Raw genomic sequence first — 15609 nt, forward strand, 5'->3', positions numbered from 1 at the left:
AGAAATAGAGAATGAGAGAGCAAGAGAGAGAGCGAGGGAGAGAGAGAGAGGGAGAAGGAGAGAGGGAGAGAGGAAGAGAGCGCAAGAGAGAGAGAGAGAGAAGGATAGAGAGGGAGAGAGCGAGAAGGATAGAGAGAGAGAGAGTCTGGCCTGCATGCACCGGAGGACAAAACACACACTGTGTGAAACCCAACGAGTGTCTAAGGGTAGAAAAAAAACAAACGGCCGCAAACAAGCCCTCCCACACCAAGGCACTCATTCTACCGGCTAACACCGCGTAAACCCCCCCCCCCCCCCCCCCCACCCCTACGACTAGCGTTGGACGAAGCAAGGCTGAGCTAACGTCTATCGGCGGTCAAAAAGCCCCCGCGCCACACACACACACTGTCCATCACGTCTACACACAGCGTCATTTCATCAGAGACATTAGGGGCTATTCACAGCAGTACCTCCTGCGCTTACCAGAGCGGTCGACCCATTCCGTTTTGATACGAGGCAGACATGGAAGAGACAAACTTAGATGAGTATCACAGCACAAAGGGGGAGGGGGGAGAAGCCAGAGTCAGAATCAACACAATATTGCAAAAAACAAGATGCAGTTTTTTTTTTCTTTTTTTCTTTTCAAGAAGCCACAAAAAGCTAGACGAGACGAGAGCACAAAGACAGAACAATCCTTCAGTAAGAAAAGCGGTTTAATTACCAACTAACCCCGACTGGATTCTTAAGGAGGGTATTATTTCTTTTGTGTAATTATGTCAAGGGGGGGGGGGGGGGGTGGGGGTACGCAAACTTGGTAAATCCGCTGGATTGAAAAAAATGTAAATCTGGCCAGCAGAAGGGATTAGTGGAGAGCAGAAGTCATCATGCTGAATTTAAATCCGATCGAATGGGCTGACCTTGGGAGGTTTAGAGCTCAGGGGATTGATCGTGGACGGGGGGCGGCGGTCGTGGACGGTGGCGGCTTTCTATCAACTCTGTTTCCATTTTCATTCATGTTTATCTATTAAAACTAGGTGTTTATTTTTTGTTGACTTTTTTTTTATTATTATTATTATTTTTTTTACTAAAAGCAAACCTCCACCATCAATGGACAAATAGAAACCTCAAAACTAAGTAAAAAAACTGTAAACATATTCGCAGCGATGACTTTTTTTTAAAATACACTACGACTCGCTACACAATATTAAAACACACACACACAAAAAAAGTGATCTATTATTTTCGCCCCCCCCCAACGCAAACCCGTGAGAAAACATCCCCCACCCACATAAAAAAACAGTCCAAAAAAAAAAGATCCCCAACACCCAGAAGGTTCCCCCGGGGGTGGGGGGGTGGGTGGGTGGGTGGGGGGGGTGGGCGCCCCCCATGTACCATGTTCATGTCGATGCCGTTGGTGTAGTTCCAGGCGTGCTGGAAGTACTCCTCCAGCCGCTGCCGCAGCGGGTTGGGGATCTGGTGGAAGCGGATGAACTCCTTCACCCGCAGCATCTGCAGGTGGTAGCGCGCCGTGCCCGAGTACAGCCGCTGGATGATGGCCGACACGTTCCCGAAGATGCTGGCGTACATCAGGGCTGGGGTGGAGGGGGAGGACGGGGGGGGGGGGGGGGGGGGAGGGAGGGAGGGAGGGAGGGGGAGAGAGAGAGAGAGAGAGAGAGAGAGAGAGAGAGAGAGAGGGGAGAGTGACGGTGTTAAAAAGGGGCCCCTTGTTGTCTGCGTCGTTCTTGCCTCGTCTCGTACCAATCGTTGGTGCTATCGTTGTTACTATCGGTGGTTTCTGTTAGAATTAGTGGGTATATGCAGGTTTGTTAAACGCGGGAAACCCTCCGCTAAAAATAGACTCTTTTCCCGTTGCCTGTAGACGAGGGTGGTTTTCTGCTTTTTTTCTGGTGTGTCGTGTTCTGTGCCATGAAGGTGCCGATTAATAGGTTTGGTAAACGGTCGAAAGCAGGGTTAGTAAACTGGAGAAAACAAGGTCAGCTAACAGTAGAAAGCAGCATTGAGGCAAGTGAGGATGTTGAGCTGTTTACCTCTTTTTTAAATCTGTTACTCATTCGAGTACTTATTTCTAACTCAGTTCTAAGAACAAAATGGCCGTGGCATGTTGTTCCTGTCTATTTACATGCGGACGTCCGGAACTTCAAAGGTGTCATGTTTCCATCACAGTCGATCGGAGCTGGAGCCAAAGAAATACCCGTGTCTACTGTAGAGTCAATTGTCCCCGGAGACGAAGGTTGATTGTAATCTCCCCCACTAAAGACAGTTTTTCCTTTCAAGATAAATGTGTTTCATTTGGTATTATTGTAACACACTGTGTTAAATGTAATTGTATGAAGTCGTCTTTATCAATAACATTCGCTTTGATTTATTTTTCCTCAGTGACGTGGATTAGCCAAATCATTAGCATACATCCTTTATGTAAAGATCTGCATTAATCATTAATCATTGCCCGGAAAATACAAACGGAAAATACAAACGTAACATTTATAAGTTGTGCTTCCAAAAGTACACAAACTAAATGATGCTCAATCGTTTTCCGTTGACTATTTCAGTCATTGATCAGACGCTTTTATTCAAAGCGACTTGAAGGTGAACAAGTGTTGATTCAGTTGAGGTCATTAAGCAGCATGTAGGAGTTATTATTCCACGGGCGTCTTGCTCAGGTCTGCCTACAGGGAAGGGTGGGGACATCGGGGCTCGAACTCAGTACGTCTTGGCTGGGAGTTGACCTCGCAAAACACACAAACACCCTTCCCCTAGCATTTCACTGTTTATCTTAATCGTCAATGCAACAGATAGCTTGAGGGCAAACAGTTGAATATTATGATGGTGTCCATTTCTCCGTGGTGAGAGCACAGTTTGGAAACCTTCCTCATTCTGGAACACATTCACACCACCCACTCTCTGTCCCTGTCGGTTGATGGCTGTCCTCCAAACTGAAAGGTAGGAGTGTGTGTGAATGTGTCTTTTGAGGAATTCCATTGCCAAGACTTACAGGAACAGTTGTATCATCAACTGAATTATTTAATGATGCCCTGTAACCGGGCTCAAACAAACTTACAAACACAATGGATCAAAATCCTATTTTAGCATTTCATGCTTCACAAAACTCAGTCCGCAGATGTGCTTTCAAAAAATGGTTGATTAAAGAATCTATTTTTGATGAAAGACCCTATTCATAGTTGCTCCTATTTTTTGCCTTCCCTGTTGGCATCCTATTCATAGGAAGATGAGAAGTTACTATTTAAAGGGAGATGAGAGTTATTACTCTCTCTCTAAGACCACAATTCCGGAAGATTCCGGATCAAACCCTAAATGTTAACATAGTGTAGCTCAACTCAAACCCCTGACCGGGGCATTAACACTGCCATGGTAACGGATTTTGATTCCCACCCGAGTGACCCTCCCATGCTAAGACGTGTTATTGTACAACCTTTTTGGATAATCGCACTCTACCCAAACGGTGTACAGCCTACAATTACATTTAAACATCGATTCTCCACTCACATCCGATCAGCATGACGCAGATGGAGAAGATCTTCTCGGAGTTGGTGTTGGGGGAGACGTTCCCGAAGCCCACACTGGTCAGGCTGCTGAAGGTGAAGTACAGCGCCGTCACGTACTTGTCCTTGATGGACGGGCCCGAGCTGGGGTCGCTGTAGTTGTACTTCTTTCCTGTGGACCAAAAAAAAAAAAAAAAAAAAAGGCGGGGAGTGAGTCCAAATTATTTTTTTGACACTTTTTCACACTTTTGTGCGAATGAAAATCCATCGGAATACTCATTCCCTTAAGCGACGCGTGCTGTGATTCGATCGGTACGATCCGTGACACACTCTCGGCGATGCGCACAAACAACAAAACTAGCTAACGCTAATTAGCGTCGCTCTCACTTTAGAGCTACACTTCGTCGCGCCACGGTTTGACACAAATTATCAATGCATACGTTACTATAACAGACAGAATGAACAGCATTCACAAATGTAATAAGGTCAACGATGCGGGTTATATCGCTAATCGGAAACGCTGAAACGTGGAAACGTTCGCGGCGGCGGCGGCGGGCGGGCTCACCTATGGACACGCCCAGGTTGTCCAGCCAGCCGATCTTGTGCTCCAGGTAGGGCTTCTCCACGTTGCCGATGGCGTACCAGATGCAGGCCAGCCAATGGGCGATGAGCGCAAAGATGCACATGAGCAGCATGAGCACGGCCGCGCCGTACTCGGAGTAGCGGTCCAGCTTGCGGGCCACGCGCACCAGCCGCAGGAGACGCGCCGTCTTCAGGAGACCGATGAGCGTGGTGGTCTGGGCGGGCGGGCGGGGAGATGGAACAAAATCAAGCGGTAAAAAGGTAAACCACGACAGTTAGCATTTTGGCTAACTAAGCGACGTTTTTTTTTTTGCGCTGCCGTTTTGCTGTTTATTTGTCGGTTCGGTTTTTTATACTGTCCCGTTTAAAGTTACAGTCAAACGTATAAGGTACTACTCCCGGTCAGGTCTGATTCATGTCTGTATGGGCGGTAAAGGGATTATGCACCTTATCTCCGGAATGAGCGGAATCTGATACCTCCATTACTGGAGAGACGTTCAAATGCTCCTGGCTAACAACCTCGTCCCTAATGTTTTGATTGGTGTATCTGTGTCTCTGTGATTGTCCTGTTTGTGATGTTTTAAGGAAGGTGGAATTGTTTTGTGGCTCTTGCAAAAGAGATTTCGATTTTTTTAAAATAAATAAATGAATAAATAAAGCTTTCAGAATCACGGGTCCGAGCTACGGTGAATGAAGACTCAGTAGGAAAGGGTTTAGGGTGGATGTCTTACACAGACACCAAAACAAGAGACAATTTGGAGTATTTTCACCACTACACACCACAAGACTATCCTGCGACTCAGACAGACAAACAAACACACCTTTTCATTATTTAGCCCTCGAGGCGACATTCTGTTTTGAATCTAACATCGCCTTACACAACAGGAACAACATCAGAAAACCCAAACGTGGCCTCGACTTTCGACCAAAAAAGCAAAGAGAAAGAAAAGATTAGCTGCGTTCAGGATAGGTGCATTGTGGGTAATCCTACCCTCAGAGGTAATCCGTCATAGTGACACAGACACAGCACACAGTGTGTTTGAACGCTCGTACGACGTCGTGTGGATCACGTCGACTGTCAGGTCACGCCCAACTGTCAAGTCTTTGGGCGACAGACAATTCAAACGAAAACTCATTCTGTGTGTTTCTATGAAAAAAATCCTCGTCCGTTCAGAACTTTGGGCGTGGCGAAGCAACATAACAAAGCGAACCAACTTTCGGAAATGTTCCTAATCCCCTCTGAGGTAAAAAAAAAAAACGGACGGATGCTCGACCAATTAAAAAGACACATTTGGTTGTCTGTTTGCGCCACCCGACTGGGACAGGAAACACTTGTATGTAAGTGGGGCATTTTGATGGACGCGTTTTAAACTGTAAATCTATTAGCGAAAGGTTATTGACAGTGGGGAAAATCTGTGAGGCGCTTCATCATTCAATTATAAACCTCTCAGACTTAACTGCCAAACAATAGAGAAAATAAACAACGATTAGGTACTCCATGACACACACACACACAGACACACACACACACACACACACACAGACACACACACACACACACTATCTCCTTCTGTTCCATCTCATCCAAAGCACTTTAATCCTCTGTTGTCCTTTTGCTCGCTGAGCTAAATTACCGCGCAGGCTGTTAGCAGGAACTGTGGCGATGGTGGTGGTGGGAGGAGGGAGGGGGGGGGAGGGAGCAGGGAGGGAGGAGGGGAGGGAGGGAGGAGGGGGGGGAGGCGGACGGACATGATATCACCGCCGGGCCCTCTGTAAACACAATAAAGCGAGTGTTAGCGGGCGCTAATAGCCCACCCCACTCCCCGGCGCGCCAGACAATTACAGGCTAATATCCCCCGAGAAATCAGCGGCCATGACGACAACGATCTCCCACGACCCCCCCCCCTCCCCACCCCCCCACCCACCCGCACTTCCTCACCTGGCTAGCGATAGCCCCGCCTCCCTCTAGCACACCTGGAGCGCAGATAAGAAGGAGAAGAAGGAGATTTGATCGTGAGTCGAAGCCAGGCGTTGTGGTGGGGTACAGAGGGCAGTGAGTTGTGCTCTTGCGCCTACGATACACACACGTACCCACGAACACACACACACACGCGTGTGCATGCATGCATTGCCCACGGACACACTCACGCGCACGCATGCATTGCCCACATAGACGCGAACACAAACACAAACACACAGTCACAGATGTGCGTATACTCGCACTCCGACATGCCCACACATGTTTACCATGTGCCGGCACATACACACGGCACATACTCACAACGACAGACTGAGTCGCACGTAAACAACATGTATCTCAAAGTCTTGTGCCTTTGTGTAATGTCGATGAGATACTATAGGCTGTCTGACTGCTAGAGCAGACAGACATGCGTGTTGCAGACAGACAGCCCTGAGCGGAGTAGACCTTCTGCGGTATAATGTCGATTCAAATCCAAGCCTGCAATAAATTGAGTTTAATACCAGTTCGGGGCTGGTTGCCTCCACCCTAATGCCTCCCATTAGGGTTAGATATGATGATATATCTCTTTGAACCATCTCAGAGTCGGAACAGCCCTCCTGATTAAATACTTTTCGCTGTAAACTTTGAAGCCTTTCGGAGGCAGGACAGTCAGTAAGGGTTCGGACGCTCGGCTCAGAGGCTCCGGGGATCAAAACCCCACAGTCTTAACGCGCGGGCCTCCCTGAGCAACGCAGCACTGAACCCCTAGTGGACACAGCTCGACTAGCTGTGTCTAGAATCACCCGGGACACCTGTGGATCAAAGCTCGACGACTGGAGTTGTAAATATCGGCCTCTGCGTAGCGTTCGCCAGCCTCCCGGTTACAGCGGGGACACAAGTGGCGGGTTTGTTTGTGTGGTTAAAACCCGCTGAGCTGCTGCACGCCGTGCGCTCCACACTTCGTACACTTTTTGCGTGTTCTTCTGAGCGGTGACCGCGTCGAACGTCTGTGAACGGCTGTGTACTGTACGCCGTCCACCTCCGTTCTGCCCCGGATCTCAAGTGGATGTCTCGTCCCTTTTCTTGTCACGGTTAAACTCAGGATAAAGGCAGAACTCAATATCAAAAGATGTCTTTTTTTGTTTGTTAAAGGTGATGTATTATACCGCCGGGTGTGAGTGCGATTAGCCGTTACGGATGATCTGCCTGTTCTGACATCACAAGTGGGCGTGTCCACCTAGATGTGTGCTGGATGGATCGGTCCACCGGCCCGTCCAGTGGACCGTAGCAAACGTTGCTCATCTATCCGTCACACGTCTAGGTGGACACGCCCACTTGTGATGTCAGAAGAGGCAGATTTTAAAAACGGCTTGCATCGGCTAATCACACTCACACCTGGTGGTATAATATGTACAGTATATATATAAAATATAGGTTGAACAGTGCAAAATCCATTGTAAAAATGACTCTCCGTTGCTGAAAGTGGGATTACTTAAGTGGCCCGGCCCAGGGGTAATCATGGGGTATCTTTGTGTTTATTCACCACAGACCACACCGGAGACAAGGAAGACTCATTTCAATTCTTCGGGTGGAATATCAGCACAGAGATGAAAAGATTTGCAATCTCCACACGACAAGAGACTCTGCAGACGATCCTGGCTGTCTGGTGAGGGAGGGGGGGGGGGGGGGTGGGCGAGCAGGCAAATGGCCTGCACTGTGATCACAGAGGCCTCCGTATGAAAATACAGCCACCGTAAGGAGTGGCCGTTTGTAAATTAGCCACCGCAGAATTATTTTTGTTCGACTCATCATCTGCGGCGCTGGTGAGTCCGGTGGGGGGGGGGGGGGGCCCTAGAATCGGGCCCCTCCACATGAATATAAACCTTCAGAAAATCATCTCTACCATGAGTAGAGCCCAGGGGCCCACTTGGGCACTGATGACATCAGCGAAAAAATCTCACGGAAGAAGACGGTTTCCCAGGCAACCGAAAAGGTGCACGGGATTATGTTTAAAAATAGTCTCCTGTGTCTCTGCCGCCAAAAAAAAAAGAAAAAAAAAAGAAGGGAAAAAGCCTCCGATATTACACGGGGGTAAAATGGCAGAGTGCTCAAGCTGTGACAAGGTGGGGTCGGCGGCGTAGCGCGCAGACGCCCGGCCCCCAAGGGAAAGTTGTGCCGATGCTGTCAAGATTCACCCTTTATCGTGCGTGTCACTCATGACAGCAGGACTTCTTCTGAAAGGTTATTTCAATTAAATTACCCGCTTAGACAGTCAGATAGCCGGGACTGGGTGAAAACCTTTTCTTTTTTTTTTGATCACAGCTTCATGCTATATCCCGAATGAACTTGGCCTCAACAGTAATTTCAGTCAATCTCCATCATGAGTCATGATTGGAAGCCGAATCTGTGTCAGAGACGTCGTGATCCATGCTAATTATCCTATGGTGGTGGTGGAGTAAATTGTAAATTGTTCCATTGGTCCCGACTAATAAAACCAGAGTTTTATACCCATCGGACGTCAAGAACAAACGTGAATAAATTACAAAATAATTGTTGGGACTGTCCTCAAATTCCTATGGTCCTGTCTAGTGGGGACCGTCCTCACACTCCTATAGCCCTGTCTAGTGAGGACTGTCCTCACACTCCTATGGTGGTCCTGTCTACTGAGGACCGTCCTCACACTCCTATGGTCCTGTCTAGTGGGGAGCGTCCTCACACTCCTATGGTCCTGTCTAGTGGGGACCGTCCTCACACTCCTATGGTCCTGTCTAGTGGGGACTGTCCTCACACTCCTATGGTCCTGTCTAGTGGGGACTGTCCTCACACTCCTATGGTCCTGTCTAGTGGGGACCGTCCTCACACTCCTATGGTCCTGACTAGTGGGGACCGTCCTCACACTCCTATGGTCCTGTCTAGTGAGGACCGTCCTCACACTCCTATGGTCCTGTCTAGTGAGGGCCGTCCTCACACTCTTATAGCCCTGTCTAGTGGGGACCGTCCTCACACTCCTATGGTCCTGTCTAGTGGGGACCGTCTTCACACTCCTATGGTCCTGTCTAGTGGGGACTGTCCTCACACTCCTATGGTCCTGTCTAGTGGGGACCGTCTTCACACTCCTATGGTCCTGTCTAGTGAGGACCGTCTTCACACTCCTATGGTCCTGTCTAGTGGGGACTGTCCTCACACTCCTATGGTCCTGTCTAGTGGGGACCGTCTTCACACTCCTATGGTCCTGTCTAGTGAGGACCGTCTTCACACTCCTATGGTCCTGTCTAGTGGGGACCGTCCTCACACTCCTATGGTCCTGTCTAGTGGGGACCGTCCTCACACTCCTATGGTCCTGTCTAGTGGGGACCGTCCTCACACTCCTATGGTGGTGTAAAATGGGGACCTGAGGACCGTCCATCTCAACCAGAGAGAACCAGATACACACCACTTTGAGAATGTCACATATTCAGGGCCCCATAATGAGGGGCGCTGACATACACCCGTGTACATGAGTGTTACCGCGGCGACATTCGGCCGTCGAGACCGCTCGTACCAGCTGTCACTCAAGTGCCAGCTCGGCTCCCCTAAGGCCCCTCATCTCACCTCACAAAGGGCCCCGTAATGACTCAGCTACACCACACACATGAACACACACACACACACACACACACACACACACACACACACACACACACTGACAGCTGAGCAGTTACACACACGTGCAAACAAGATGCACACGCACACAAAAAAAGCGTGTGTACGCACACACGGACAAAGGCGCTCAAGGTTCACACACATTCAAATTCAAATGAAGACACACGCGCGGTCGGGCAGCTACATCAAATGTCTGGCTGGTGTGTTACATCACACACATTGTTGGCCAACTTAGATTGGATTTTCCGTGGCACCGTGGTCTGTTTTTATCACATATTAAAATCGACCTGTGTCTTGAAGGACGATCCATAAAAGTATTTAATGTGTCGCTGAGATATTCCCCCGCCAGCTGTGTCACCGCTCGCAGCTCGGCCCAGACGTGTCCCTGAGCGTATGATAATAGGCCCGATTGTCTACTAGGGGCGACCGTGTTTCACTAGCAGACGGAAGGTTCCGGGTTCAATCCCCGGTGTCCGCAGTCTAAACCGGTAGGACCTGCTCCTGGCTGTGAGTAGCTCTGGGCGACAGTCTACTTAATAACGCCACGACGTGAATTGATTAAGGTTCAATTCATTCAACGGAAATGATTGATTAGTGCCACACACCAACCAACCTACCCACAGAACATTAGTCAACCCGTTCCCAACTCGTATGACCCCTGAGCCAAAGATGACCACACACACACACACACACACACACACACCAACCGACTCACACACACAAGCCCGGCCCCTTGGCCTTGTCATCTTGTCACCGCCAACCAATATTGTCTCCAGAAATATAAACACAAACACACACTCCGACCTACACAGGAATGTTTCTAATCATGGGCACACCTCCACTTTTTATTTAGAATATTTCATATGTACGTATATTCTTTCTTCACATTTCATCCCCCCCGTAAAAAAACCCCAAAACGGCCGCCCCCCCTCCCCACCCCCACCACCCCTCACCTCGTCGGAGCCCGAGCCGAAGATGAGCAGGTCGAAGGGGATGGCGGCCACCATGTCGATGAGGAACCAGCCCTTGAAGTAGTGGATGGCGATGCGCGCTGGGTGGCTCACCACCTCCTCGTTGACGTTCACGTAGGTGGTGCGGAAGTTGATCAGGATGTCCACGATGAACATGATGTCCACCATCAGGTCCACCACGTTGAGCGGCGAGCACGAGTAGCCGCACTCGCGCCGCCGCTGCTCCTCCAGGTCGTTGAGCAGGAAGGCGGCCGAGTACGGCGTGAAGATGGCGGTGTAGATGACCAGCAGCAGGATGAGCCAGTCCCACACCGCCTTGAAGGGGCTGTAGTGCAGGATGGTCCACTTGTCCATGCGGGGCGTCTGGAGCTTGTACTCGGGCAGCACGTCGGCGCCCAGCGACAGCACCTGGACGGAGGGGGGGGGGGGGGGGGGGGGGTGGAGGAGGAAGGAGAGGGAGGAGGGGATGGAGGAGGAAGGAGAGGGAGGAGGAGGAGGAGTAGGAGGAAGTGGAGGAGGGGGAGGAAGGAGGTGGTGGAGGTGGAGGAGGAGATGGGAGGAAGGAGGAGGTGGTGGTGGAGGAAGGAGGGGTTCATGGGGGAACAGGAAGGAGGAAGGGGAGGATATGGCGGAAGTAGCGGAAGGGGGAGGTGGAGGAAGGCGGAGGAGGAGACGGAGGAAGAGGAGGGAGGAGGTGGAGTAGGAAGAGGAGAGGAAGGAAGGATTTTGAGGCGGGGGAGATGAGGACAAGGGGGAGTATTCAGTGGGATGTTTATCTGAGATAAGAGATAAGATAACACTTCACTAATCCACAAAGAGAAATTGCTATTTAAATGGTGCTTGACAGATAGTCAATTTTTTTATTTTTTTATGTGTGTCTGACCTTCATTTATTCAGGTTTGTATTTTGCAAGAGATTCCCGATAGCCGCCGACATACACGCACCTCAGGAAACGCCACACGCCATGTACACACGCAACGACACAGGCAGAGAATCAAATAAACAGCCGATAACGCCTTGGAACGGAGTGGTTTGAACAGGCCCACGGCGAACGCCTCGACCAATGTATTTGATTCAGTGCATACGGCACATCACACGTCTTACCCCTAGCTTTAGGGGGGGGGGGGGGGGACTCGTCGTGGGAAACACTGTGCCTAGACAGGACACGACTCCCGCAGCCTTCACACTTGCCCGTGAATAACTTCATTAAGCTAACAAGCTCTAATCAGCTCATTTGTGAAACCTCGGGCCTGAAGTGTGTGACGAAAAGTTGTCGGCACGGAACGCCTAGGAATCATTTGGAATTACGCGACGACTTTGCTGGATTTGTTAATTATAATTATAAAAGCTTTTTTTTATTAGTATTATTTTCATATCAATTTGTTTTTTTTTGCACGGATTATCTCAATTTCATGTCTAGGTTCGGAAATCGGAATGCAGGGTTTAGATTTTCTGTCACAAACTCGGATTCGTGTTCGTGTCCGATGCTTCTGTGTGTGTGCAGGGCGTCCCTATCGCAATGGTAATCGACACAGCTATCCAGCGGTGGTAATACAGGGGGCCTGGGGCCCTTGTGGTTACCTGACACTTTCACACCATGATCAGAGAGAGAGAGAGAGAGAGAGAGAGAGAGAGAGAGAGAGAGAGAGAGAGAGAGAGAGAGAGCAGGAGGTGGGGGAGGAAGAGGAGATAGAGACGGAGTTAAGGAGGGAGAGATATAAATAGAAGAGAGATGGAGAGAGGAAGAGGAAGAGGGTAGATAGAAGATAGAAGATAGAAGAGAGAGAGGGAGCAACAAGTAGAGATAGGTGAAGAGAAGGTGACAAGAGGGATAGAGAGAGTAAAGAGCAAGAGGAGATGGGGAGAATTAGAGGGAGAGAGAGACAGATAGAGAGATTGAGAGAGTGCGAGAGAGAGACAGAGAGATTGAGAGAGTGCGAGAGAGAGACAGAAAGAGAGATTGAGAGAGTGACAGAGGGAGACAGATAGAAAGATTGAGAGAGGGAGAGAAAGAGACAGATAGAGAGATTGAGAGAGTAAGAGAGCGAGAAAGACAGAGACAGACAGAGAGAGAGAGAGCGAGTGAGACAGAGAGTGTGAGAGAGGGAAGAAGGGAGAGAGAGAGAGAGAGACATCAACAAACGACAGAGCCAAATGAGAGAGGCGTGTGTGAAGTCTCAATCACCGGCCTCCGTTCTCAAACCTCTGATCACCGTGGTAACCGCCGTGAACGAGATGATTGGTTGTGGGGGGGGGCGGAGGAGGGCCAGAGGGGTGGAAGGAATCAGGGAAGGGGGGCGACGGGAAGGCTGTCTCACACCTTGGGAAGGGAATTGCTTATTAGAAAACAAACCAAGGACCGGCACGGCCGAGTATGGGGGTCAGAGCGCTGCAACCTTAGGAGGAAGTTCTGAAATGACCTAAGAGGCCAGAGGAGAGACGTGGCCACTTATGAATCAAAGCAGAGGCAACGAGTTCGATAAGTGCCAGGGTGGCGGTGGCGGTGGTGGTGGTGGTGGTGGTGGTGGGTTGCGATGCAACGGGGCTGTTTGATGTCAGGGAACCGCGGTGACATTTCAAAGATTTACGACCGGCTGTCGTCAGATTTCAATGAACTGACGTGGGATTTCAGCGCTGGAACGTTTTTTTTTAATTAATTTTTTTAATCCTTGCTGAGATTTCAAAGAACTTGCCATGAGCGTTCAAATAAGGGTCGGAATGTTGAAAATGACGGTTAGAATATTTAAAATTACCATCACACTTTTTATATTCATACGTCGTCATATTTTTGACTTTTAACTTTCAACTTTTGTTGGAACTGTTGAATTGTTTGTTGTGTAAAATTGTGTAAAATGTCAAACATTTGTTACGACCTTAGAGATTTCTACAAGTGTACAGCTAAATTACTTTAGAATATAAATGAAAATGCATTTCAATGAACACATTCTCATCATTCACACACAAATGCTCTCTCAAAAGCAGACATAGGGGACTAAAATCGATACACATGCAATCAAACCCATCAACAGACACACACACACGACACACACACACACACAAACACACACACGACACACACACACACACAGCCCCCAGACAGTGGGGACCTGCCCAATCAAGGCCTGATCTCACACTGCAGCATTACACAAATGAGCGTCAAAATGAAGACCAAGGCACCAAGACCAATACAGTCACGCACGGCCTCAAACCCGGACAAGCAGCTCTCGGCTTCACAAATGGAAACTTCCCCTCGATGCATGCTGGGTAATCCCGGGCATGAGCTGGTTGGTTGGCAGAGTTACAGCCGCAGCCCAATGTGTGCTTTGGCAAATTCTGTTTCTAAATAAATGATCGGCTTTTAATTATTAAAACACACCTACTGTAGCCATCTCTCGTCCCTGCGCAGCTTGGCTCCCTCTCTCTCTCGCGTTCTCTCGCACGTGGTGGATAATGGAAGACTTGTTTCATCTTTGGCCGGGACTCAAATGTTATGCAAATGAGGGTTCGCTTTCTCCCTTCTCCGGTTCTCAGGCGGGCGTGTGCGCCGTAAGAGAGCCTGGGCTATTATTTATAAATCTAGAGTGTTGTTTTGTGTTTCCCATGAATCACATGGGACCTCGCGGCGTGCCCTGAGGGCCGCCGCATCGCGCGGGAGGGGGGGACCTAGCAACGCCCGCGCTAACATGCACGCTACGACCTAGCTACCTTTTTCCAACGGAGGTTCTACGTGTAGAGGCGTGTCTTGAAGAAAAATAGTTTTCTCCGAAACTGAGTCTTGACACTTTCAACCTCAAGCTAGCTACCCTAGGAGTCCCCACAAAGCACTACAACGGGAGAGTGTAATCTGGGGGCTGAACGATGTGACACTGTTTGTCTTATGACAATGCCATGCAAATGACGCTATTGCTGACCTTTCCGGGTACTTCTCCCGGGGCTGATGAGGGGTGTTTCTAATCCCTCCGTGAGCTCCATGGCTCCGTGCGCATTGACCATGCGAACCGAACTGTGTGCCATAATGAGCAGAAGGCTCATTTCGCACCGCACATTAACTCTGAGTTCTGGTTAGCCCATAACGACATTGGCTATTGTTTCAAGACGTTTAATATTCAGCGTGATTCATTCATTCACCACGAATTAAAGTACATCATCGATCCCCGATTGTTCGGTTCCAGCCCTACCCTCACACACACACACTCTCTCTCACGCACACACACACACACGCGCACACACACTCAGTCCTCACAACAGTGCCACCGTATCCATCTCTCAGAGAGTGACCCCTGACCCCTGCTCCTGTAACAGTAGAGAGACGGCACTGGCCGTCTGCCAGACGGAAACCAACCCCGGGGGATTCCGTTTCTTGTTAATCACGCGTGACGCGGTCGTCGTGGGAGACAGCACGAGGTGTGACGCCAGTGTCCGGTCGGCTGACCGGCGCGCGTGACCCTGCGAGGGTGACCCGTGTTTGCGTTCCATCATCATTTGTCGTGGTATCGAGGTGTCGGTTGTTTTTTTTTGGTGTGGGGGGGGTTGGGGTTTGTATAACCTTGAATTACCTTCGGAATTTCCTTCGGGGAGGAAGACTAAGTATCTGTCTCTGTTGTCTGTTTCAGGGACGTTTGGTGTAGTTCGTTTAGTTTGACTTTCCAGAGTTCTAGTCTGATGTTCTGCCGTTTTTTTTTGATGAATGTATATCTTAATGCAAGGGACCGCAATGGAAACCAAGCCTTTGGGCTTCATTGTGTCCTCCCACGTTCTAATGTATGACACAGCATGAGTGCCGTTTCATATTTCATATCAAAAACTGTCAAATAAAATCAATCAATCAAACCTCCATAGATCTTTTTTTCTATCCAACGGGTACTGAGTAATTACCCGTCGTTTCCTGTGCTCATGAATTCCCTTTTAAAAAGGAACTCATCGTCATCCACTCCTCTCAGCTCCATGAGTGAAC

The 15609-nt window shown here is 49.3% G+C and overlaps 1 protein-coding gene across 1 annotated transcript; it reads right to left on the reverse strand.

Moving 5' to 3' along the window:
* Positions 1–1371: 1371 nt before the first annotated feature.
* On the reverse strand, positions 1372–11063 carry LOC311374708 (voltage-gated inwardly rectifying potassium channel KCNH7-like; the record flags this gene model as incomplete). Its single annotated transcript, XM_084490499.1, has 4 exons — positions 1372–1571; positions 3505–3672; positions 4066–4297; positions 10638–11063. Coding segments are annotated over 4 exons (1026 nt in total), but the record flags the coding sequence as incomplete, so codon positions are not given.
* Positions 11064–15609: the final 4546 nt, after the last annotated feature.

This window comes from Micromesistius poutassou (assembly GCF_964030765.1).
Source record: "Micromesistius poutassou genome assembly, contig: SCAFFOLD_5543, whole genome shotgun sequence".
Taxonomy (NCBI): domain Eukaryota; kingdom Metazoa; phylum Chordata; class Actinopteri; order Gadiformes; family Gadidae; genus Micromesistius; species Micromesistius poutassou.